General features: G+C 41.1%; 1 protein-coding gene across 13 annotated transcripts in view; it reads right to left on the bottom strand.

Annotated features, from left to right (window-relative positions):
• Window positions 1–26,228, bottom strand: part of TENM4 (teneurin transmembrane protein 4) — a 750,083-nt gene that overhangs the window by 89,926 nt on the left and 633,929 nt on the right. For all 13 annotated transcript variants that reach the window (XM_039384005.1, XM_039384003.1, XM_039384001.1 and 10 more), the window contains 2 exons: window positions 21,047–21,193; window positions 5,446–5,662 (listed from right to left, as the gene is read on the bottom strand). In XM_039384005.1, the coding sequence (XP_039239939.1) occupies window positions 5,446–5,662; window positions 21,047–21,193 (364 nt within the window). The remainder of the gene's footprint in view (window positions 1–5,445; window positions 5,663–21,046; window positions 21,194–26,228) is intronic.

Here is a 26,228-nt window from a genome sequence, read left to right as displayed (position 1 = left end):
AATAATGCTATGCTCTACTCAAAATCCCTTTAAGATGAAATAATGCCACACTATATAATTTAAATCAAAAGAAAAAGAAAAACATTGGAAAGAAAATATATATGCCCTGTACACTGAAAAGGTAAGTTTTAAAAGTATGCTTTCCTCTTAAAAGGAATAATTACCAAAATAAAAATCAGTAAGTATTTTACAATTCCTTGTTATTCTATATGTCATAAAGCTTTGATCTGTAGCTAATAAGTAGGTTGTTTAAACAGAAAACAACAAAAGCAGAATGATGCCTTTGGAAGACAATAATGCTGGGAAGGAGAGGGTTTGAAGATGTGCTGTGTTGGTTTGGTTTAAAATATGGAAAAATGTGACCCTGCTTTCATCAGTGTAGGTACCATGCTGTGCTACAAGTACTCACCCTCAGGAATGCTGGATTCTGCCTAATATCTATGACACAGTCTTAAACAGATGCGGAATTCCAAACTGTCCTAACCCATGGAGCTGCTGAGCTCCACAAGCTCCTTCATTGCCTCTGCATGCCTGTGCTCAGTGGGTGCATCTGACCCAAAGCATTTCCTGACACCCAAGGGAGCTGCATCTGGCTGGAGTAGGGCCAGAGCCATGGGCTGGACTAGTCAACTCAGGAGAAATCATCAGGATAAAGCCATATCTGGTAAGTTTGGGGTTTTTGACTTTTAACTTTGTCTTCAACTAGAAAAGAAGTGTTTCTTATGCCACTGTATCAAAGTTATACTTCTCTTGAGAAAAAAATACAGAAAAGACAGAACACTTTGGTTTCCCTGGCAAGGAACCTCAGAAAGATCTGCTGGGGTGAACCCACAGTCCTCAAGGTGTGGGAAGAAATGTGAGAAAGGAAAAGAGAAGGTGCTTTGAATGTCTTCATAGAATCATAGAACAGCTAGGGTTGGAAGGGGTCTTACAGATCATGTAGTTCCAACCCCCCTACCATGGGCAGGACACCTTCTACTTGACAAGGCTGCTCAAAGCCCCATCCAGCCTGGCCTTGAACACTTCCAGCAATGCGGCAGCCGTAGCTTCTCTGGGCAAACTCCTTTAAGGACACTAAGATAACATAGCAATATTCTTCCAAAACACTTAGAACTGAGCCAGATGGGCTACCAAAACATTTTGAAAAAGCATTTCAATCCTCCCCTATTTTCTTAGCTGTTCTTTGGCCATGATCAATGCTCGGCATTTTGGTTTGATGGGGTTTGGGATAGATGCAGTTTAACTCTGTCAAAAAACCTCCATACATTTATTTATTTATAGTAAAATAGTGCACACAGGCATTTATAGCATACCTGTCTCTCTGAGCTTCTAACAGTGCTGTGTAATCCTCCCCACCTGGATCAGTAAGGTAGGTTGTACTGCCTCGCACACAGAGGGGACACAAGAAGGAGGAGTGACATGTTTACAGACACCTTGTCACTCAGTAGTGGAAAAAATTGTGAAAAGTCAATTCTAATCAGAATTTTAAACCAGGTAAACGAACTACTTTTTGTAGGTAGACTACTGACCTGAGGGCAATCAGGGACTATTCCTGCAGCTGATATCAGATGCTGCTCTATGATGTTTCATTATAACTCAGATGGTTATTTCTAGCTGCCCAAGTAATCAGTACAGGTTAATACTGCTGTCAGCAAGTAGATATACACAACCTGTCCCAAAAAAGAAGGGATATAAAACATACTTACTTAAAAATCACCTGATTTCATTTCAGATTTTCTTTACAAAACTGCCAATTCTGCACATGGTTGTCTTAGGTACTTTAGCCTGTGCCAACACTTAGCATAACAGATTCTGTGGATCAGGACTTTAGCCTATTCTCGCCATTTTCTGACACTGTCCCTCAGAAGAGAATAAATATATCAGATGTCCTACTTTAAAGTCAACAACTTGACACCACTGCATCTTGTGTTGCTCCTTATGGTGATGGACAACTAAGAATGCCTTAAAAACAACAAAGCAAACAGCAAGAGTAAGTGGTTTCAAAATCAATACAAGAATGATCAAGTAGTGGAAGAGTACTTGTTATCTGTTCATCAAAATGATGTGAAAAGACATTCTGTGCATTCAGAATTTAATTTAGCTACTTGCTTTATCATCATAAACACTCATTTCAATATAGGCAATGATTATTTTTTCTTCCCAAACATGAATAATATATAATTGCTGGTATTTGGGAAGAGACAAGGTCTTTACCTTTATCCATCAGGGTAATTTATCATTGTCTTTCTTTTTCCTTTGAAGTGGTGAGAGAGCTTGTCAGCTCAGCTTGTTCTTAAAAAGCTGGAGTGTAATTCAATAATAAATTCACTCAAAGGCTAGCTGTCATGAGACATTCATTTATTTGTATCCATTAGGTGATCTGCACTGCTGTTCTCTCTGAAGAGTGGCTAAGCTGCATTTTGAAGCCCAGGAAATATATTGCAGAGATATTCAGTCACTTTCTTCACACTGCTGCTGCTTCTACACAGGCTCTACAGGGATGCAAATGTGCCAAGGTTCCCCCAGGGTGATAATCAGCCAGCCATGACCTAGTAAAGCCCGCAGGAGTGGACCGTAATTCCTGACCTGAATGATGAGTGTGCCTGTGCCACAGGTGCCTATGCAGGATACTAAACACACAGGATACAGAGATCCATGTCCCTTCTGTGGTGCCTGCTCATGGAGGACTGCTCACAGCAAGTGGCATGGACCCAACTCCAACCCTACCCCATGAAGATGACAGCGTTGGGACAGAAAGACATACGACGTTCCATGCCCAGCAATCTACAGTCCTGATCTACACCAAGAAGGAGATGGCTTCATGAATCACCACAGCAGCAATGGGAGAGGGTTGTCCTAAGGCAGGATGCTGGAGCCCTTCATAAGAACAGCTCTCTTCTGTCAGACAAACTTCTAAGCCAGCAGCTGGAAGGAGAGACAAGAACAGTTCATCTTGCCCCCAGCTGCTGCTGTGATCTTCATGGAGACACTGAGCAGTTTCATGGATAACAGGGATATTATCACCTGTCTGTTGTAAAAGCAACCAGAGGAGATTCAACAGCAAGAATACTACTGAAGAAAGGGCATATCCACACATGCAGATATAGGCAGTCCTGTTTGCCCAGACTAATTGGGTCCCAGATGGTCCCAGTCCATGCTCCTCCATGTATCAGTCACTGACCACTGCTGAAGCATCCTCACTTCCAGGGTGATTAAGAGGCAGCTGTTCAAAGGTCCAGCTTTCTAGGTAGTGAAATAGGCAGTTGAAATTACAAAGAGAAGCCAAATAAGCAGAAAACCCTTGCAGTGGTCGAGTTTATCCAGATCTATAGGATCTTTTAAGAACTAACAGGAACACACAATGTCTTTTAAGACCCCAAAAGAGTAATGGCATTTTTAACAACTCTGATAAGCCTGGACTTTGTGGTGTTCCAGGGGAAAATATGCTTTCTGTTGAGGTCCTTCACTGTTACTTGCAATCACACTTGTGAATGAAGATACTTAACTTGAGAGATGCAATACAATTGCAGCTTGAGGTGACATATCTGTAGACCATATTTAGTAGCACACATCCAATGCTGCTAATTTGAGAATGGCAACCTCATAAATCGCTAACTCTGTATAATCCTTTGTGTTAACTTAAATGCAACAAGGAGCCCCATTAATTAGTTCCACTGCATTTAATAAAATGTAATCATTAAAACCATTCCTATTGATCTGAATCATTGCATTCCCTCACATACCAGATAAACATTTCTGATAGCAGGTGCTCTTTTTGAATCTCAAACGCATGTAACTCCTGTAGGAGTTTATGTGACCCTAAATGACACAGTCTTTCTGTTGGTCCTCTGCTAGCACTCTCACAAACAAATTAGAAATTCCCACTATTTTCCCCCATCTCTGTGTGCTGTTGAATGTAAGCAGCCTTCAAAGAGAAGCTGCAGTTTTTTGTTTGTTTTTTTTTTTTATCGCATATGTACGAATATTTCTATAGTTTATTAGTTGTATGGAAAGTTCATTAAACACAGACATGTGTCTACCAAAACTCTCTACCTATCAGAATGGATACATATGGACCTGATACCAGAGTCCTCTGTGGAAATGATGAGGAATTGCAGCTCTAGATATACCAGAAAAATGAAACTATAAGCATATGTATTTTATATTCTGAAGCCTGATTTTACAGCAACAAATCACAACAACTGACAGCAGAGAATTCACTGTGCTAACATTTAGTCCAGAGTCTGGACTGTTCAGTATCCAGTACCTGGGATCTTCAGAATGTTGATGAAGGACAACAGTTTGAAACACAATGAGTGTTTGTTTATAGTCTGAATCACTGTTGTCAGCTTTCTTGGACCTTAAAGGCCTTGGAAGCAAGAAATATCAGGGAAACTATCACATCAGCCAATTCCCTGATAGTGGTGTGCTTCATGTCTGAGATCAGCCTGTAGAGTACCAAAAAAGGCCATATATGGGAGGTGGTGGTACCAAAGGGATGCTGTCAATGTCCCTTCACAAAAGGTTGGATGTAGAAGGAAGGGTCTGAGTGGCCTGAAAGTGCTGAAATAAATACCCATACAAACATGAGGGTTGTATATTTTCAGTTCCAACCTATTACCTGCTGTGTGTGGGAAAGCTGAAAGTAAGCAGTTCATGACTGGGTGAAATTCAACAGAGTCCAAACTTAAGTGTTGAGAGCTATCTCTGGGATCAAGGTCACTACTTCTGAAAGGCAATACTCAGGGCAGACACTGATCTAAGAATCTCACATCCCAGGTGCCCTGCTATAAGCACATGATTTCAAGGGATGACTGACCCTGACAGCTAGGAATGTACTTAAATTGTTGAGATGCAGTCACAGAAGTGACCTTTCAAAGTTTTCTTTCCCAGTTCCTGTTTTTTGATGATCATTGTGATGGTAAAAAATGTATTGGTGTTAAAATCAATCTGTATTCAATCTGATTCTTTATATTGCAAATCATTCTAATAGCCCTCCCTAGGTGTTGTGATTTTCCTCAGTTCTTTTGAGGTCTCTAATAGTCACACAATAAATTGCAAATACCAATTGCAAATTCCTTCCCTTTGGCTCTGTCAGTGGAAGAAGATCTGTCACTGCTGTTTAGGAGATGCTTGTGGTCAATGTCAGTCATTTGAACAAGAATAGCCCTGCTGAAGGGATGCCTTTCACTCCTTGAAATAAGAAAACACAAGAAAGATGCAACTGCCCATATGGGTTGGGATAGAAGCATCTTGTCTTACTGGCTGGCAGGAAATTGTAGATGAGGAGACAGTCAGCCGAACTACATCAGCCACAAAATTCTTCAGATATCTACTTCACTTAAACAATTTCCATGTTTTACGTCTTGCTGCCATTCCATGTCTTAAAATGACCAAGTGGCTTACGCTTTACCACTTACTGAATCAAGCCCAAAATTCACTTACCCGCCTTCAAAAGGATTGTCTCCTGGGATGACGTGAGTGCTGTCCTTGCCAATCAGGAACTTGATTCGATCATAGAAGGAATGCAAGCTCTGCTGGGAGATGGGGGCTTGTGTCTCCTGAATGATATCCAGGGGGTCTGGGGAGCCCAGGCAAAGCGCATTGACATGGCACAGCGGCTGTAAGCAGCAATCTGGGTCCATGCAATCCACCAGGCCATCTGAAAAAAGGGTAAGAAAGATTTTAGAGCAATGGTAATGTGGAGTGCTATAGACTTCAGGGTGCAAAAACTCTCTCCAACACAGACAAAAGAGAAATGCAGATTTTCACCTACAAAGAGTAAGGCATATTCACCGAAAGTGAAAATACAGAACATAAAATATATATTAATATGTAACATAAATATGCAGTAATATGTAATATATGAAAACTCACAGATTATACCCTAAAAAAGCATATTTTAGGCTAATTCTAGGATGTGCCATTCCACATCTCAGTCACTGTGATAACTCTAGAGCCCCAAAAGGTTGTTTTGTTTTCTTCTGCCAATATACGTATGACTTTTGTACACTGCTCCTGTTCCCTGGGCAAATCATAGACACATTGCATCATACCAAAGCTATCGGGTTTGCTTTCAGCAGGACTAAATAGTGAATAAAGTCACTGTATCTACCATGGCTGCAGAGAGATCAGTACACACAACCCAGTAAAACAGAATAGAAAGTAAAGAAGATTTTGCTGGGAGGGTTTGATCTCTTTTGACCTTTGTCACATTGATTCCACATAGACACAGAGTAACAGATGACTCAAACTCTCAGGATATAAATCTTGTACTTTTAGCACCACTAAATTAATAATAACAACAATAACAGCACTGGACACACATGAAAAAGCTTGCCGAGAGTACGCTAGTAAAATGAGGGTTTGCATATCTGTCAAGCCATCAAACACACAGACAGTACCACTTCCCCTCCCACCACCATAGCAACATCCCTCCATTCATTTTGAGATGTCACTGCTCATTGCAGACAGTTCAGGAAAAAACAGTGACAGGAAAGGAAATACAAAAAAAGCTCAAAAGAGGTTTGATGAAGCATCACATTTAGCAATAAAAGTTGTTAGCATGTAGTAGAGACAGATCTTTAAATCTGATAAGGGAACTGGATGTTTTTGTTCTGGGGTAATGGGATATGGAGCCCTTCACTTTCAACTCATCAGTTCAAGTAAGACAGTTTGACAGTGAATGAAAATTATTACCATGTGATGGCTGTTTACAGACCTATGTGAAATGAGTGGTTGGTCTCTGTGTATTCCTGGGAGCTCCATATATCAGAGAAACCACCTTTACAGCTAGCATCTACTAACTATTTCAGCATAGAGGCAAGGGATGAACATACCAGGAGAGCAATACTGTCCTGAGAGGTAGTTTCCTCCTGAAGGAGATTTGAAGTTTTCAGGATAATGTATTGTTTATTTCAAAGAAGCAGTAAATTAAAACAAGACAGTTTGTCACTGTTACTATTTGTGAGCTTCAGTTTTGTCCCAGTTTCACCTATGAAACCCAGTATGAACTAGAAGTCGTTTCTCCAGTGTTATTGGTATTACTTTGTATTTACTGTAATATAAATAGGATGGGACCTGATCTGTTATTGTGCTAGTACCTACAATGGCTTACACATCATGGACTTTGATTCTGTTGAGTTATACCTGTTCCACTCTTGGAAGATTTTAGTGCTGTAAGACATCATTTGATGTAGTTACCCATACACAGAAAACTGAACAACGAGCCCGGTCAGGATTCCCAGCACTTCCTGTCTACCAGTAGGTCAAAGCACAATGAGTATCTACTCCATGCAGATGAGCCCACACACACAGTGAGTCATTTTCACAAGTGCTCTGCACCTGCCATTAATGATAATGGGAGCAGTGTTAGACCAGCAAAGTGCTTTGGGAAATCCCATCTGTTATCCTTACCTCTATCTGTTCTGATATCTTTACATCTTTATAAGTCCTTGCAAAATTGCTAGAAAAAAAATTTCAGCTCACCCATTGGCCTTTTCTCTTGATCACTAGGGATAATGAAAAAGAACTAATCAGGGTTTATTTGCCCATTAAAGAAATTACTTGCTGCAGATGACTAGATCAGTAGGATTCTGGAAAGTCAAGTCTCAGATGGAGTTTGAGAGACCATTCACAGAATATAGACCTGCTTAGATGTAATATGCTTATCTACAGCTAACTACCTAAAAAAAAAAAAAGAAACAGAAAAGAAGCAACAAAACAACACTGTTACTATATGAACTATAGTGTTAAGCAAGATAAAATGTCTTTTCCTCCCACACATTAATAGTGTTTTCTAAGGCTACAGACGCTTGGCTGAGAGGGTGGCAAACCAGTTGTACCATACTTCATTGCATTGTCTTTCTTCCACGCGTCAGAAATGCGTTTTGGGACCTGAAGCTGCAGGACAGCAAGGAAATGTTTTGCAGGAAACTGTAGATAAATGTTTGAAGAACAGATGCAAAAGACAATGTTTTGAATAGGTGGGAATGATGAGCATTCATCTGCAGGTAAGCCTTTCAACTAATGTGTGGAATAAGTTGGGGATAACTACACCAGAGGCATTTGTCACTGACATCCTATATCCTAAATTTATCAACGTCCTCAAGAGCTGAAATGGTATTTACCTACTCAGCCCCCTCTAATACCAACAACAGTTTCAGGAAAAAGCATTTCTTTAGCTTAGGAAATGTAACGGTTATTTTTGTCTGAGTCATGCAGAACAGCAAGAGTTAAGCTACAAATCAGATCATAAATAGTGATATCTCCATCTGAATACAGTTTTCTTGCTTTTTTTACTGTATGGTTCACAAATCATCCAAGTGGTGTTCTACAGTAAATTGTAAGGTGTTGTCATATAATGGCATTGTACACAGCTATGACTTCTCATGCCCTAAGATGTCTCACTGGATCTATCAGAAAAGTGAGGATAAAGTGACTTTTGCAAGAAGCTCCCTACCCATGAAGAGCAAGGTGTCCAGGGACCTGCACGGATTAAGCAAAAATAAAATAAGAACAAAATAAAACTCAGGCTTTAATTGTCCAATCCAACAACAAATGTGAGAAGCCAGCACCAGCAGCAAAGGAATATATAGCAAGGTATGATCTCACAGAACAATATGAAGTCATAATACAAAACACTTATAAAATTTAAAAAGCATAAAGTTTTGTTTTCCTTAAAACTCACTGCAGATTTTTCAGAGAGGTAACAGAAGGAGGTGAACATGGGATTAATGGCTTTTGCATTCCAATTTTTGCAGCAGCAAAGCCAAAGAGACCCATGATCCCCACGTAGATTTGTAACTTCAGCAGCTCCCAGAGTACAGGTAGGCTGCACTGTAAGTTCTTAGTTATGGACACATTTATACAGCTCTTGGTTTTAAAAAGTGGCAACTCCCTTATTTACATATACCTATAATATGACCATGGCACTTCAGTCCAGAGAACAAATGTGTTGCTTAATTAACTCCATGAAAAGCTTCAAGTCCTGTGTAGAGAGATTATGGTAATTCATATGCTTTAGGGTCAAAGAGGCTACTATGATCAACTTATCTGACCTCTTATACCTCCAGGCTGTTAATTTTTTTCCCACCCAGAACTGGATTAAAGCCTGTGTTTTAGAAAGATATCTCATATATCAAAGACAGCTGATTACAGTGAGTCCACCACCTCCTCCAGTAAGCTATTCAAAATGCTTAATTGCTGCTAGGAAACTGCATCTCATTGCAAGGTTGGATTTGTCTAACTCCAATATCCCATGACTGTGTCTTGTTTTGCCTTTGTCCATAAGGTTATCAATATTTCCTTCTGCTCTGTATGCTCCAATATCTTTTCCATGTGCAAGTACCTTCACACAGAGCAACAATCCAATCCAAACCTTTTGTTTGAACAGCTGAGGAAGATGAAACTTCCAACTGTAAGGTTTATTTCCCAGCCACTGGACTTTTTTGGTGTAAAACACCCTTTGATTTCTTTACAGTAATTTCACATCTATTGTTATGTGTGGACACCAACACTGGACACAGCACTACGGCAGCAATATTGGGCACAGAAAAGAGACCACTTCCCAACTTTTGGGTTTTTATACTTTTAAGGTTCACAGTAGAGTTTTTGCAACAGCCTTGCACTGAGAACTCATGTTGAAACAATCATCTTTAGTGACCTTGAAATCCCATTCTGAGTCATTGCTTCTCAAGAGTCTCCCAATTCACCTATATAACATCCTTTCTTTGTTCCCAGGGCTATCTTGCATTTTGCTGCATTAAGACACGTTTTGTTTGACTGTGACCTTGTAGCGATGTGAGTCAGATCCCTACACCAAAATGATCTGGGTATATTATTTACCACCATATTGAGCTTTAGGTGACCTGAAGATTTTACCAGGAGAGATTTAAACTACATTCTAAAACAATAATGAAAATGCTGAGTAGGGTTGAATACAACAACCAGTTCCAAGGGATCCCTTCCGAAACAGCTTCAATCATGGATGCCTTCCAATTAACATATTAATTCAGAGTTCTGTCACTGAGCCAGATTTTAAGACATTTCTTGTGTTCCTTATTTCCATGCATAGGAGTTTTTACATCTTAGACATTTTTATGCATCCTGTATACATATACCTGTAGTTCTGGCAGTCCTGTCAAAAATAAAACAAAACAAAACCCTTCTGTCAGACTTCCTTTGCACCTTTTGCAATCTCAGAGTTACCACGGGGTGAATCAAACCACTGTTGTTGTGAAAAGGGTGCCATTGGCAAGACATTGTCACATCTGGTAAATAATGTGTTCAATGGTTTGCATCTTTCACTAAGACTCATGTAATCACAGAATAAATCAGTCTGGATGGCACCTCTGGAGGTCATCTTGTGAGCCCTGTCTCATTCACTTCAGAAAGGGACAAGAAGGAGAATGGGCTCATGCAGAAAACCTTCCTTTTCTGCCACTGAGGATAAACCAATTCCAATTTATTCAGCTAATATAAAATTTTAGGGGACCAAGTCTACTTTTATCAGATAATCTGCACTCTGTATATCACTAGTCAGTGAGTTTTACTTTGGGATGACTCATCTAGCTCGTGTCTTGTGGTAGAGTTGCAATACTGTTTTTAGAAAGATGCTCTGACTCGTTTTAAAGATTACAAATCCACCAATCCCATTAGTGAGCTCTTTAAAACACTACCTTAGACTGTAAACTCCCAGGGAGCCAAGACTGTCTTTTTATTTTCTGTTCACAAAACATCTGTTCCAGTCCCAAAGCACTCTGAAGTGTCAGCGCAAGCCAATGAAATAACCACAATTCTCATTAAAGGTTTGTATCTGCAATGTATGTTCAGCTTGTCCTCCACAGAAGTATTGCTTCTTGGAGGGGCTGAACTCTAAAGTTATCTATGCCTTCTTGAAGCAGGACCTTGGCCTAAAAAGTATGACCTTTGCATAATACCAGCTGGAAAACACCTGATATTAACTGACTTTAAACACTCTCACTATAACTACTGGAACAACTACATTAGATAATGACAGCAGATGGAAATGCTAACCCTACTCAGGAATTTCACGAGATACTCAATACCATAACTGCCTTCCACAAATAGTTACCTAGATGCCAAATTTAAGATGAGCTAAATTTACTTGGCTTTCAAACACTGCTTGTGACCCATCAGTTCCTAAAAATCGTATCTTTTATCAGGTTTACATAGTATGCAAAAAAATACATCCAACCAAACCAACGCAAAATTTTTAAAATCTGGAGCTACTGGTGTCAGTGTGGAGGACACAGTATTTTGTCTTGCCTACCTGGACCTTCAAGTTGGCTGGAGGAGCCCTATTTCTGGTATTTGCCACAAAAGGAGTTGCAGGATCCAAGTCAAAAGTAATTTTGTACTCAAAAATCCAACATATAAACTGAACCTTTTCCAGGTGTGTTATGACACAAATAAGGCTGGAATGGTAAACACCATTAGAGTCACTGGTTACATGGGACATGCTGCTTACCACCTGAGCATGCGGGACTGGGAAGGTGTTGATTAACTAAAGAGGTTCTGTGACTGTCTTCCTTGCCTGTCAGCCTTCCTGTCCAGGCTCCCTGGCTTCCCTGGATGCTAGAAATGGATTACAATCCTAAGGCACACAACTAGCCACTAACTGATAGGAAAAACTACGTGCTTGTTGAACATTGCTGCTTATTAGGAGAGGCATATCTTCTAGCTTACTTCTAAACTATTCCCTCCCCAGAACAAAAGCTTATTCTCATGTTCACAACCACTACTATCCCACAAAATACTCTTCAGCAGCAACAGGGATATTGTTCCTGCATTCCTTGGGTTTTTGCTGCACTTGCTGGATGCAAAGTGCTCACAAATCCTACAGCAGTCTCATTCCTCCTTTGAGTCCTGTGCAGTCTAGCTTCCAGGTTCCTCACCTAACCCCATGTGGCACCAATAAGGGGTCAAGGATCAGAGTTTTGTACAGAAGCAAAGGCCTGATTTTGAGACACAGCTTCTGCAGTAAACAAGATCAGCCGAGAGCTAACAAAATTTCAAATTAGCTGTGACTTTTCATGGCCCCACAATTGTGTTGGCTGATTTTATGGGCAGTATCTTAGCTGGCTGAGACTGAATAATTGAGCGTTTCCACAGTTATGAATGCTGCAACAAAAATCTGTCATGTTAACATGAACAACAGAATGCAAATAACCTGCAGCCAGAGGTGTTATTATGTGTTTAAGCAGACTCTGACAGGTGCTGCGTGTCAGGTGCCAGGCTGCAACAGGCAGGCCATGGGTAGGAATGGGCCTGTTTATACACAGAGAGCATTCTGTAGACCGTGATGCACATCGGGAGCCCCAGTCAGACAGGCAGTCAGAAGGAGCTGAACTTAAAGAGCCTGATTAGGGTAAATCTGGGAGAGCATATGTGACAAACTGAAGGATTGTTCCTGCCAAAGACCATGACACTTTTTGCCACTGACTGCAGTGGGAAGAGCAGCTATGAGAAACTGTACTAGGCAAAGCAAAAGTAGAAAGTAAAAGTAAGAATCAAACCCCATCTTCTCTCAGGAGCATTTCCACTGCCAACAAAAGCATAAAATGCACTGATTATACAAATAATTGTGCCTCTCACCTCATCCAGTTCTTATGTTTCCCTTCCCTTTCTGTGCCATTCATCAGTCAACACTATCACTTTTTGTGGGGACACTGTCTTGTCCTGTGATGCTTTTGGATGAATTACTGGGAGAGTTTGGACAGGAAGGGTTTCAAATGTAGATGCTCAAAGGTAAAGATAACAAGGTGTTAGTCTTGCCCTTGAGCAAATCAGGTTTTAACCTTCCAGTTCTAGTCTAAGCTCTGGTGAAACACAGACTAAAGGAATGGCTTGGTACTTTTGCATAAACACAAATCATTGTTCACGTGAATGTTTATGCTGATGAAGATTTACAGGAGTAATCTTGTTCTGCCCTGAGTTGAGGACCAACACTCAATTTACTTGAATTGGATTTGGGGAATAAATAGGTTTTATTACAGTGCTTTGCAGAGAAAAAGCACTATATTCAACAAGAGTTGTAGCTTTAGGGTCCCCTGTAGGGAATCAAAGGGGGCAAAACCCAACCATAATGAACAATGGCAATGTGACTGCCAGTCCTCTGTCACCATGTTAGCTATTCATGTTCTCTTCTCTTTCTATCCCACCTGCTCTGTTTTGATTTCACCTGAATAAGCTTCTCACTGTTTGTATCCTGTCTATATTAGACTGCTGGCTGCCTGGGAAAGAATTTGCCCTCACATCTTTCTCTAAGTGTTCAGCATATGTTTGGAAGTTTGAAATAATATAGTCATATGAAATAGTAATCATGTATTTGAGTTACAGAATTCCTTGGGCTCTTGTGCAGAAGCTGAGCTCTGCAGGGCTAGTCACTGCAGAAATACTCTGCAAAATGTTTATCCTAATCCAGAGCTACATTCTCTTTTAAAAAAACCATCTAAATAGAAAATGAAGGGAAGTGGAAGGAGGAAATGACAGAAATCACATGATAATCACCATTAGTTGGGCATAAACCAGAGCTATAATAATGTGTTTAGAGTCTACAAGTTCACAGCATCCCCGAAGTCATCATTGCTCTGGAGAGTACAGTTGATGTAGCTGGCTTCATGGGTTTCTTCCTTTCTCCAGGCAGATTTTTAACCAAGGGACTTAGAAATTGCATAGCCAGCAAAGAAAACAAGCAATCAAGGATTTGAAGCAATTTCATGAAGCTGAGCAAGGCATGTCAGGGCCCTTCCTAGCTTAGGAGAGATTAACTGCATCCTGAGGTGCGTCAGGCACAGCATGGCCAGCCAGTCGAGGGAGGTGATTTTCCTGCTCTGCTCTGCACTGGTATGGCCTCACCTTGAATATTGTGTGCAGTTTTGGTCATTGCAATATAAAAAACGATATAAAGCTATTAGACAGAGTCCAATGGAGGGCCACAAAGAATGTGAGGATCTAGATGGAAAGTCATATGAGATGTGGCTGAGGTCACTTGGTCTGTTCAGCCTGGAGAAGAGGAGACTGAGGGGAGACCTCATTGCAGTCTACAACTTCCTCACAAGGGGAAGCAGAAGGGCAGGCGTTCATCTCTTCTCTGTGGTGACCAGTGACAGGACACAAGGGAATTGTCTGAAGTTGTGTCAGGGGAGGTTTAGGTTAGATATTAGGAAAAGGTTCTGCACTCAGAGGGTGGTTGGGCACCGAATAAGCTCCCCAGGGAAGCGGTCAGAGCACAAGTCTGCCAGAGTACAAGAAGCGTTTGGACAATGCTCTCAGGCACATGGTGCGATTCTTGGGGCTGTCCTGTGCAGGGCCAGAAGTTAGACTTTGGTGATCTTTGTGACTCCCTTCCAACTCAGGATATTCTATGATTTTATGACTAGCATTCAGACAAGGGAGTAAGTACAAGTTGATTAACCTGATCAATGGTCATGCAGTAGTGTACCTAAAACCGCCTCCTTCAAGAGCCAAAGCACCTCTCAAAAGTGATATCTCAAAAGTGATTCATCTGAGCAAAACGGACTCAAATCTTAGCAATTTTTTTTTTTTGTGGCAACAGTGGTTTCACACCCTCAGCAGCTGAGATATCCTTGTCACCAAGGTCTCTCGCTTTCCTGGCAAGTGCTGCAAGTGTTAAGCTACTGCTGAAAAATTCACCCTAATATATTCTGACTGAATCCAAGCCAATTTAAGCAACCATCTGAGCACAGCTTGGGAAGTGGTCTCAGACAACTGAAGATATAGGCATGATTCTCAAATCCTGGTCATGAGGAAAGCGACCATATATGCTATGCATGTTGAGCACACTTGGGGCAAAACCTTAGGATTTTAAGGGGACTTTCTGTCCCACAGAGGTTGTAAGAGTTTGCCTCAGATGCTAAAGCAGGTCTGGTAGAGCTTTCCTTTACTTCTGCTTTAAACATTGGTGCCCAAACACAGTTTAAGCACCTGTTCAGCTGCAGAAATGCTTTGTGAAATGTATGTCCAAGCCTGTTTTTACTGAAGCTGGTTCATGTCACCTTTTGTTACATCTTACGGACCAGCAGTGCCTCCTTCCCGTGCATAAGTTCCCTTACTTCAGCAGACAATGGTAGGGTTTTTTTGACACAGAGAGCACTTTCATAGTTTCTTTCTGAATCTGTTAATAAAAGGCATCTTACTAAGAACTAGTCAAAAGTTCCAGGAACTTTCCCAAGGTGTCAAGACAAGGCACTGCTAGACCCCCAGTTCACAATACATCACCCTCTGCAATGGCACCAGCAACACCTGCTCCTGGATGCTGTAATGCCTGGGTTCACACTGCCCTCCTGCCAGCCCTGCTGCTGACAACCAGCAACAGGTGACACCCAAGTGTTACCATCCAACACAGGATCAGAAAAGAGCTGAAACCCAAAAAAATATGAACTGGTCATTTTTTCTTATTTGAGGAAAGGTTGATTAACAGTCATCATGAAACAAAGGAAGAGAAGCTGGATGATTTATAACAAATTATCCAAGCTAGCTAGACTTTCAGGTACAGGAGACTTTCTCATCTTTTTAGCAGTGCTTTATGGTTTCTCCCAGATGACCCTGTTGTTTGACTAAATCTATTTGTGATGGTAAATACTAATTTATGATGGCTGTTTTCCCAGGTGCGTTCAGATCTCAACACTTTGCTCCATAAGTGTAGCCAGCACATTAATGCATGATTTTTTATAGCTTTGAGGACGTAGACAGCTCACACACCATGCCGAGACAATCTTCTCATGCTATAAAAGCCTTGCAGCACGAAGTAAAGGTTCTAACAGTGTGCAAAAAGAAAAAGAAAAAGAAAATAAAAGCATCCCATCACCTCAACTGCAGCTCAAGAATTTCCAAAGACACAGGTTTGCGTTTTGGGGCTCTCCTGGATTCTTTATAATTCCCTTTACAACCCTGAAGCTACCTTCATGTGTAACCCTGTGTACTGGCAAAGATCAGTGCAGACTCCTGCCAGCTCTCTAATACACTATTTGGCATGTGGTGGACAGACGGTGAACACATGGGTGTTAAGAAGGCCAGTGTGCCGTGCCAAAAGTTCTCTTGCCAAAGAATTCAAAATGCTGCTGTTCCAAAGCATTATGTAAGTCTCCACCTTACTACAAGCACTACCTGATCCTTGACTGCAACAAGCAAGACACAAAGCATTACTCTGGGGAGTTGCACCAATGGGCTATGGTACAGTTGAACAAACAGCACTGATTTGCCTCAGAGAAGCCATTCCTGAATTAAATTGTCCCTAAAGTGAGAGTTGGTTCCTGGTGGCAGCAATAACTAATGCTCAGGGATGCAAGAAAAGGCAAAAATCCTGTGTGCAGAGGCTTGGTGGCTCTGACCTGCTCACTGCTCCAGGATTGAAAGACTAAGGCAACCTTTAGTTGTTCTGGCCCAGGAGGATAGAGAGAAGGAAAAACATGGATTGCTCCACCTGCTAGCTTTTGGGTAGCATCTGGTGGAGCACAGACTGAAGTTGCAAAGGCAAAATGGGGCCATGGGTACCTTGGAACCCTCTGTTTGTGCTAGCCTAAATGAGACATAAACTGAGGGGCAGAAGCTTTGTTACTACAGTTGTTGCAGAAAAATGGTTTATTTTCCTCACTCCCAAAGGAAGATCATTGACCAGGTGACATGTAAAAAAATGAAGTTTCTGTACTTTTACGTAATGGTATGCAATATATGCTAGGAGAGGGCAGCATTATTTGACTGGGAACAGTATTTATGTATCTATCTAAGTTATCCTGCAGTAATTACTAACACAAGCCTTTGGAACTGTTGAAATTGGGAAGAGGCAGCAGAGAACAGCAGACAACTGAACAGCAACCTCTAATGAATATGAATGGATAGATAATATTACGAACATTTACATTTCAGACATATTTTTCATCTGAGAAAGACTCTTGCCTTTCACAAGTAAAGTAGATTCACCCCTGGCAGAGTTTACCAGCTGTTCAGGAACTGGAATTGTTCAAAGCAGCAAATGAAGGATGGGTCAGTTCCAATTCCTGAAGAATCAGCAAGCTTTACCCTACCTGAAAGACTTGGCTACTCTGGAAAAGCCCCAAACAATAATAAAGGCCTACAAGTGAAGTTACTTGAACTTTTAGACCCAAAGAGTAATTTAGTTCAATATCTGTAGTTCTCTCATGGTTTCACAACAATGTGATGTATCCAGACATTGAAATGGAGAACTGGACAACTCTGGCTCTCAACAGTTAGGTGATTTCCCCAGAACAAAGGTGGATAACACAGTTTTGCTGCTCAACAGCATATTCATGAGATTAGTGAAGAATATGCTTTTCTCTTCCCCTCCATTTTTCCTGTTACTCTGTTCCTAACAGAGAAGTCTACCAATGCAACAGAGCCCATGTTTAGCCTATGGAATGTCAGCCTCTTCTCAAGGTTTGCCACAAGTAACTCCACTTCTAGGACTTGTCACAGAAGATAATTTCCTTGATCTTTTAAACTTTCAAACTTCTTTTTCTTCGAGCACATGACAGAACACTCAGCGTGGGGTGAGACAGGACTACTCTTAGGCAGTGAGTGTTTGCAGCCATGAGCTAGAGAGGTTATTTTCTTTTGAAGAGAGGCAAGAGCCACTTTTCTCATCTTGTTTTAAGCAAACACCTTCCATTTGTTGTAATACAGGTGGCCTCTTAGGTCAAATGCACAAAATCCTGGCCTTTTACACAGATTGTTACAGCTCTGTCATTGCATAGTTTTTCCTTAACTGGTACTGGATGATCATCTGCTCTCAGTTACTTGATACAGCTTCTTTCAAGTTGATGGGCTTTGTGTTCTAAAGTGTAAACAAAGTGGGCCTGGGTGTGAAACCTAAATGCAAGCTTGGACAAATGACACTTGTATGTGGAGAGTGTACTGCTCTCCAAGAGAACTTTTTTTTAACCTGAACAGAGATTACATTTCACCAAGTCTCTCTCCAAGTGATTCCTGCTCAGCTTGTTATTGTTTATCTGAACAGCCTTCAGATTTAAGAGGCAAACACACCCTGTAATTTAGTACCCGTCTCCCTCAGGGTATGATTAGACTGGGAGCTGATGAAAAAGATTCTGACTCCTATTATCCTGAGGAATTTCCGGCTGCAGGGATTTTGATTAGCAGACACTGGATACCACAGTGTAGGAATCAGCTTCCCGTGAGCTCAAGCATAGTGAACCCCCTGTAGCATGTCTAGAATTCAAGAGATGCTGCTCTGAGTAGTAAGTGACATGAAGAGCAGTGGTCACCAACCAAAGTAGGCACTTATGAGGTGATATCTGAAATAGCTCAGAGAGATGATGCCCTGAATCTCTTTCTCTCCACTGATGGTATCCACCATGACTAGCTCAGATGTTTGACTTCTAAAGCTTCATGAAAGGACTTCTACCTTCATTGACAACATTCATGTGCATATGAAGATGAATTACGCAATAATCCTGAGATCCTTTCCAGTGAATCAAAATAAACCACTTTTCTCCTGCCCTGAGCATGCATCACTCCAGTGATTGCAATCCCAAAAGAGGATAAACCATAGTGCTCATCCACATACTACATGTTTTTTGAAGAGGCTTCCGGCATACATCTCTTCAGTGTTCTTCAAAGCACAGCAGCTTCCCAAGGTATAATATCTGTGGTGACAAAGTGGGTGCAACAAATATGGACTCAGTTCTGCTTCTAAACACATCTGCCTAGTGTCATTTGAGTTGCCTTTGGCTATCTGAGAGATTCAAAGGGAGGTGTCACACATAAAACATATGTATGCTCTAACAGAGAACCAAGCTGTTGTAAAGGGGAAGCCAGAAGCCATCTGGGGCACTCTGGGATGTCTCAGATGGTGTTGGACAAAAGGCAACAAATATTAAGTTGGAACACAGAAAATTATGATTAGGTATTAGGAGAAAAACATTTACTATAAGGATGGTCATATATTGGAGTAGGTTGTCCAGAGAGTTGGAATCTCTATCCTTGGAGGTGTTCAAGATTTGCCATGAGCAACCTGATGTAATCAGTACTGCCTTGAACAGGAGGTTGAACTGATGACTGCTGGAGATTCCTTCCAACCTAAATTATGCTATGATGTTCTACAAAGATCTCCAAACTGTCTTACCATAGAAATCAGCATAAAACCTAGCAAACAGGCAGAGAATCAGCTTTTCTTTATCAGTCCATGTGTAACTATATTTGAATCTCTCTGCCAAACTAAGGACTAAGGCTTCAAAACAGAAGTGCCTCACAACTGCTCAAGCCCCCACATCTCAGAGGTTGAAATTCTAGATTTGAGCTCACAAATACAAATGATTCATAAAAATGTATAAAAATCAAGCCAATAAGGTAAATGTATTCCAGTGTTCCACTTCCCAGCTGAGGAGAGTCCTTAGCAGTAACACAGGCAAATCAAAAGCATAGTGTATGATGGTTTATCTGTAATCTGTAATGTGCACCATGTACCTGCTTTTTTTTAAGGAGTGTGCCAAGAATAAAGTCAACACTCATTTGTGGGCTCTGACACATGAATAAGCTGTCACAAGGCAATAAGTTACAACCTATCAGTTGCTCTGTTCTCTGTGTACACCATTGCTCCACACAAGTTCACCAAATGCAAGTTAGCAGCTGATGTGCACGAACTTGTAAACATGTCAATGCCTTTTGTCTCTCCTGTCTATATCTGCTGTCCTGCAGGGTAGCAAGGCAGCTCATTTCAAGGTGAGAGTAACCCAGGTAACAAGGTTAGCCCTTGAACCAGGAGATGAGGAGATGGTGGTCCACCAACCTGCTCAAGGTCTGGTCATACTCTTTTTGATATCATACAGTTGTGGTCTAAATTGTATGTTAGGCTGGATTACTCTTTCCCTCTCTCTCTTTCTAAAAACTTCACAGGGTTTTTGTTGGTTATTTTTTTCCTGTGGAAACTGGGATTATACTTGGGTCTATTTACCATATTTTTACACATCTGATGCAATGCATTTTATTGCTGCTCTGTGTCAGCTGTAAATAGGAAAGATGAGTACAGTGATATTCAGTTCCATATGAGCTAAAAAGCCATCTTCTTTTTATAGTGTGTACCCTTTGCACGGTTCTCCAATTCTTTCCATATTTTCTAAAGGGATAATTTGGTCCATTTGCCGTGCCAGATGTGCAGAAGTATTTTAAATATTCAATCAGAATCCCAGTTGCTGTGAAGCAGATAATCATGGTCTTGCCTTGGCTATTTTTCCATTTTTTTTTTAACTGTACTGTTCTTGTGACTATGATAAAACAGAGGCTTGCAAAATGCAGTCTCCTCTTCACAGTCTGGGTCCTGGCCCAGACTTGTGGTTTACAAAGCCTTTTGCTGAGTGACAACAAAACAAATTATGCAGTCTCCCTTATGCCTTAAATTTAATATCTCATCTCCTGCTCTCTAATTCAAACCTTCACACTGCACCACGGTTTCCTTTGTAATGAGATAACTCTGAATATTAAGTTTGCATTACACAGAGCTATTATTCACATGCCTGACATCATTACATATGGAAGAGTAATCAATAAAACATGGTTTGAGAGGGATTGGACGGCTTGTGGGCATGGGGATCAGTCACCTAAGCATCCCTGTTTCCCCAAGTCAGTAGTGACCTACCAGAGAGCCTTAATTAAACCTCAGGCAGTGAGGGCAAAGTTTGAACAGTTAGGAATGTTCACTGTCTGAGGTGGTCCCATTGTGTCACTGCTGAGCCACTAGGCTGGGGTGCAGAGATAAGACAGGTGCACAGCCTCTGTCTGCTCTCTGGTATATGGACTTTATCTGAGGATAAACAAACGTCCCTCTTCAGTCCTGGCACTCCAAGTCCAAACCTATTTAATTTGAATTCCAATCCACTCTGGCTGAGTCAGCCTGGCAGACTTCGCTGTCTGTTTTCTACCAGCTGTCAAAAAACAATCTGCCCTGCAGAATCAAGCCCAGCTGACTGTTCACTGTGAGAGGTTTATAGGCTCTGCAAAGCCTGACATATCACATGTGCTCATGTCCTACCTCCATCGTTGTCTTTCCCATCACCGCATGCCGTCTCCATGGAAGTGTCACAGCCTGCTCCTCTCCAGCCCAGCTGGCAGACACAGTGCCAGCCGTTCATGTCCAGAGTGCATCTGCCATTGCCATTACACAAGCCAGGGCATCCCTCTGCAAGGAAAACAGCCATACGTTCAAATGCACTGGAAAGACAAAGGAACAGAGCCTGGAAAGGGGATAATTAAACAGTTTTTTCCCTTCGCCTTCAGTTTATTTCTCCATTCCCACTTTGTTGTCTTCCCACCTGGAACAAACCCAGTTTGGTATCAGGCTATGGTGACCACTCAATGGGCTGCTGCTTCTGGCTCTCCCAGGAGGTCCTCACAGCATAGCCTCAACTCATTGGACTGAGGGAATTGTAAGTTTAGAAGAGGCACTGAGATTTTCCTGTTTCATTGGTTGTAAAAGCAAGGTAGTACTTTGCTCTCTGAGTCTCTCAAAACATTTGCTACATAAGACCAAGATTTGGGGTTATCTAAATTCATTTGGGTTCAAATTCTCAAAACCCAGTGGGATAAAGCAGCTGGCTTTCAGTCATACTGAGTTCTCAGACTGCTAAGCATTCAAAGCCAGCTGGAAAGGGAATGCAGGAAATATCTGGAAGAGACAGTTTCTTTACTGTAGTAATTTTGGGTGGGATTCATCTCATCCAGTTAGAACTAATCTATAACAGAGATACCATCAACTCTCTGTAGTAGGCAGAAAAACAGACTGTCCCATGGCAATGAGTTGGATGCTCATGGTGATGAGCTGAAACGTGCTCTGGAAGAACCCATTTCTCCCCAGTGACTACAGAGACCCCAGCATAGAGGCAGGCATTTCTTTTATAGGTGATAAAAATTAGTTAGGGAGAATGAACACCAAACTCCCAGTCTGCTTACTGGGGTTTGATTTTCTCATCTGATGACCTCCTCCTGAGATTTCCATACTTACCCCTACACCACACCCCTTCAAGAAAACAAGCAGAGTAATTTCCAGGAAAGTGGTGTGAGGGAGGTTGCTTAGCTTATACACTTCTGGGGGCTTTTTATCTGCAGAGCTCAAAAATCTTTACCAAGAAGCCGTTTGAAATGTGAGAGACATTTAACAGCTCAGGAAACTGAAGTACAAGGGATTGAAGTGACTGTCAAGGTCACTCAGCAGGACTGATTATACCAGGAACACAATTCAGTCTTCCCGAGTTCTGTTTTAATGCTCTCTCTATTTATATGTGTGTTAAGCAATCCTGCCACATAGTTTGAGCTTTTTCAGGCCCCCAACTTTGTAAGATAGGTTTGTGAACCTGTGTGAATGACACACACGTACCCCGTCCTAAAGGGTTACCACGGGATGAAGAGGTGTGCGTTTTCTCAACATCTGGTTGATCACATGATGCATGAGGGTCTGCCCAATGAAGTGGTGAGACAGCACGTAGGGTACCCCATGTCATCGTGTGTCCTGCACTGGGGAAATGGGGTTCAGAAATGCCTTTAAAATAAAAAACTGTTTCTCAGTGAACTTTTTTTAGTTCACAGAACTTTATTCAGTAAGCAGAAGAAAAAATATATTTTAGGACTGGTTTTCTAACAAATGGCAGATTTTCAGGGACTAAGTGGAAAAAGGAACAAAGGTGGTAGGGAAAAGTCCTTTAAAAGGATCTTAAATAAATTTTTCATTTACAAACATACTTTTCAGCATTTCAGTCTTTTAAAATGTGTATTCTGGGATGGGGCACATAACGTGTGTGTATGTGTGAGCATGCTGCTGTGTGTGCATTTTTGTATTTATACACTATACTAGTACTTATATACTACATAAGAGCTGTTTATAGGCAAGGCTACTTGAAATTTTCCAATTATCCAGCCTTCAGTTACTTACAACAGTGCCAAACTTTTAATGATTTAATCTGGTTTTTTCCATGGTAGAGCTAATTTATGTGTTTGTTCCCTTTACCTACTTTCAGTACAAACTGAAAGCATTCAGCTGTTTTGGAGAATGACAGAGGAAGACTTGTATTAAAGAACCTCCTAAAATTACTTAGCTAGGTAGGTAATCCCATTTTGGAGTAAATAAATTCAGTCTGGATGGGACCATCCTGGTGGTAGAGATAGGACTTTTCCCCCCTCTCTCTATAAATCAGAGGATCACAGAATCATGGAACAGTTTGGGTTGGAATGGACTTTAACGGTCATCTAGTTCCAACCTCTCTGCCATGGGCAGGGACACCTTCCAGGAGGCCAGGTTGCTCAAAGCCCCATCCAGCCTGTCCTTGAATATTTCCAGAGATGGGGCAGCCACAACTTCTCTGGGTAACCTGTTCCATGGCTTAAATTTGTCAAGATGAAAAACCTGTGAATAAATCTCACTGCACATGTTATGTGTATACTGTATGCCTCCATTAGAGCTTGGCTGGTGCATCACCACTGAGCACATCTCATGTTTTCACTGCTTGGACTCTTTATAACCCACCCTAAAAAGTTCTTTTCTATCCTACAGTTGCAGAGACTGGGCAGAAAACTCCTTGCAAAAGTGCTGTAATGTGGACCTGGACAGGAGTGCATTGAGAATGAAAACAAGTTGAATGATGAGAAGTTGAAGACACCATGATCTTCAAATGCTTTATGTGAGGAGTGTCCAGCAAGTATAAGGAAAAACTGTAAAACTAGGAGCTTATATGGAACTGCATGTGCTCTGTTCTCCCAGGTTCAGGAGAAAGGGAATCTGGAGTGGCAGAAAACGGGTGACATAGTTTGAATGAGGCACCTTCTGCATCTGAGGAAATGAGAAGAGCACAGCAAAACCTGAAAAGACTATGATCGTTTTCCACAACTTCATGAAACAGATAAAAATTGAGAAGGGAAAGCAGCTTTTTAAGGTAAAGAGAATAATGCTGGTATAAGAACAGTGTCTTGGACATAAACCAAGTATGAATAATTTCTAGCTGGAAATTAGAAAGAAAAAAAATCATTTACCAGGATCAAAGGAACGAAGTTCTAGAGTAGCCTTGCTGTAGAGTGTTAAGGAGAAGAAGATTAACTTATTTATCCATAGAGCTCGGTAAATTATTTATATAAAGTTTTACACAATGTCGTTGCCCTTGCTAACAGAAGACTGGACTCTAACTGAGGAGACCCCTTTCAGTTCTGTGTCTTTGAATTGTGCGTGCAATTCATTGTCTACATTAAATGTGTTTGAGAGTATTTGAATGGACTTTCAGGTTTTCCTCTGAATCTTCTTGACCTGGACCCAGAGAAAGTAAACCAAGCATTTCAGAAAGCAAAAAGAGGAAAAGCATCAATCAGGAGAGGAGAGATAGAAGAGAGTGAGTATCTCATGAGATTATGCCTTCCAAAAGTATCTATTCCTTTTCTTGACTATTAAGGCAATCCAGGGTGACTAGATGAGACATCAACATTTATGCTGTAGATACCTAAAGTAGGATAACTCCCACCTGTAATTTCATACTCTACTCTCTTGGCATCTTTCAAGTGTAGCAAGTAAGTTTGTCTCTTCCTGCTAAAGAGACAGTCACCTCTGGTTCCTAATGAGATAAAGCTCTTTCAAGGAGCCAGAAAGAACTGTTTCCTAATGACACAAATGGTTCATCACAGGTACAGGAACATAAAAGTTTTCAGATGTTAACCATTACATTACAAGGTTCCTTAAACTATCAGTGCTGTGAGGACTAAATTGAACCTCTCCAGTGGCATGGTTTAGTAGGAGAGTAGACAGTTTTAAGAAGTAACGAGAAAGTAAACCATTAATAGAAAAAAAAAAGGAACAGCAGCTGACAGAGGACTTGGACCTTCGGAAAGTTAGAAGACAACACAGATGTGTAAACCAATATATCCAGGAGAATGGACCTGTAAGTAATACCATTTCTAGACTGGTTCACCGCATAAAGACTTGACCATCACTTACACTACAGGGACAAGAAGGTACAATATTCTTCATTCCACAAACATTGCACTTTAAAGTGCTTGACGAAAGGACGATACAAATAAACATCCTCTCCTTTCCCCCATGCTGGGGAATAAAGCAAAAAGATCATCTTGTTTCCAAAGTGCTTCTGAATATCAACACAGCAGGATGGCTTAATCCTCACAGATTTACACAACCATAATCTTGCAGCTCTGATTTCTCATAGCTAGAAGTCATTAATGATCCATTATTCCTGTCTGTGGTGTTAGCTGTACTTGAGTGACTAAGAGAATTAAACATATGAATAGGTTTTTTGGGGAAAAGGGGGAAGAAACCCTTTATATGAGTTTCCAACTTAAGCACATGAAATTGCTGCTGAAAGATGATGATTCTGGAGGGCAGTCACACTGATGTCAGGTCTGCCATGCAAGAGACAGAACAGACCAGGGAAGCAATATAAAAAGTGGGCTAATTTTGAACTAGACAAGAAAAGGGTATCAGAGTCAAAGGAGACTGTCAGCAGAAGTTATCCTGCCATTTTTAAGATTGTTGGTAAAATAATCTGCTCTTAATGATCTCTACAGTTAAAGCCTTCTCTAATTAGTCCAGTTATAAACAACGTTCAGTAGGATTTTTCTTCAAGACAAACCTCACTGCCACTTGAAATTGGACTTAGAAGATAATACTATTTATTATCAGTAGGAAAGCACTGATGGATGTCCTGGCAAGTCCCACAGACAGCAGTTGAACTCTGAGACGAGTAGGACATGGCTGAATGCAACATGTGAGGATGCAAGCACCTGGAGCTTGAGAGAACAATAACAAGAGACCTCTGCAGAAGCTTCTGTAGGACTGAGGGTGAGGAGCAAAGCATCAGTTGATCCCTGCAAATGATGAGAAATTTGGCAAAGTGTCCCCAGACCCATGCAACTCTGAAACTATCACAATGATATTTTGTGATGGTGGGAATCCAGAAATCCTTGATCAGATCCATTCTGTAATAGGAAGGTTACAAAGTTACTTGCCAGAGCTCCTACAGTTTTTAATTGTACAAATGAGGGAACTGACTGTGGTCAGACCTTGGGTTCTAACTTGCTCTCAAGCTTCAGGAGCAGCCCAAAGAAGTTACCTTGCAGCCAGCTCTGAATTCAAATGTTGTTCAGCAACTTTACATTTCAGACTAGCTGTTTATATGCCTCACTACAGTGTTAATGTGGTTAATATTAATTTTTGAAGAGTAAGAATT

Source organism: Pipra filicauda, unplaced genomic scaffold (assembly GCF_003945595.2).
Source record: "Pipra filicauda isolate LSUMZ 115617 unplaced genomic scaffold, ASM394559v2 scaffold335_size1511353_pilon, whole genome shotgun sequence".
Classification (NCBI taxonomy): domain Eukaryota; kingdom Metazoa; phylum Chordata; class Aves; order Passeriformes; family Pipridae; genus Pipra; species Pipra filicauda.
This window is presented reverse-complemented; position numbering and strand designations above follow the sequence as displayed.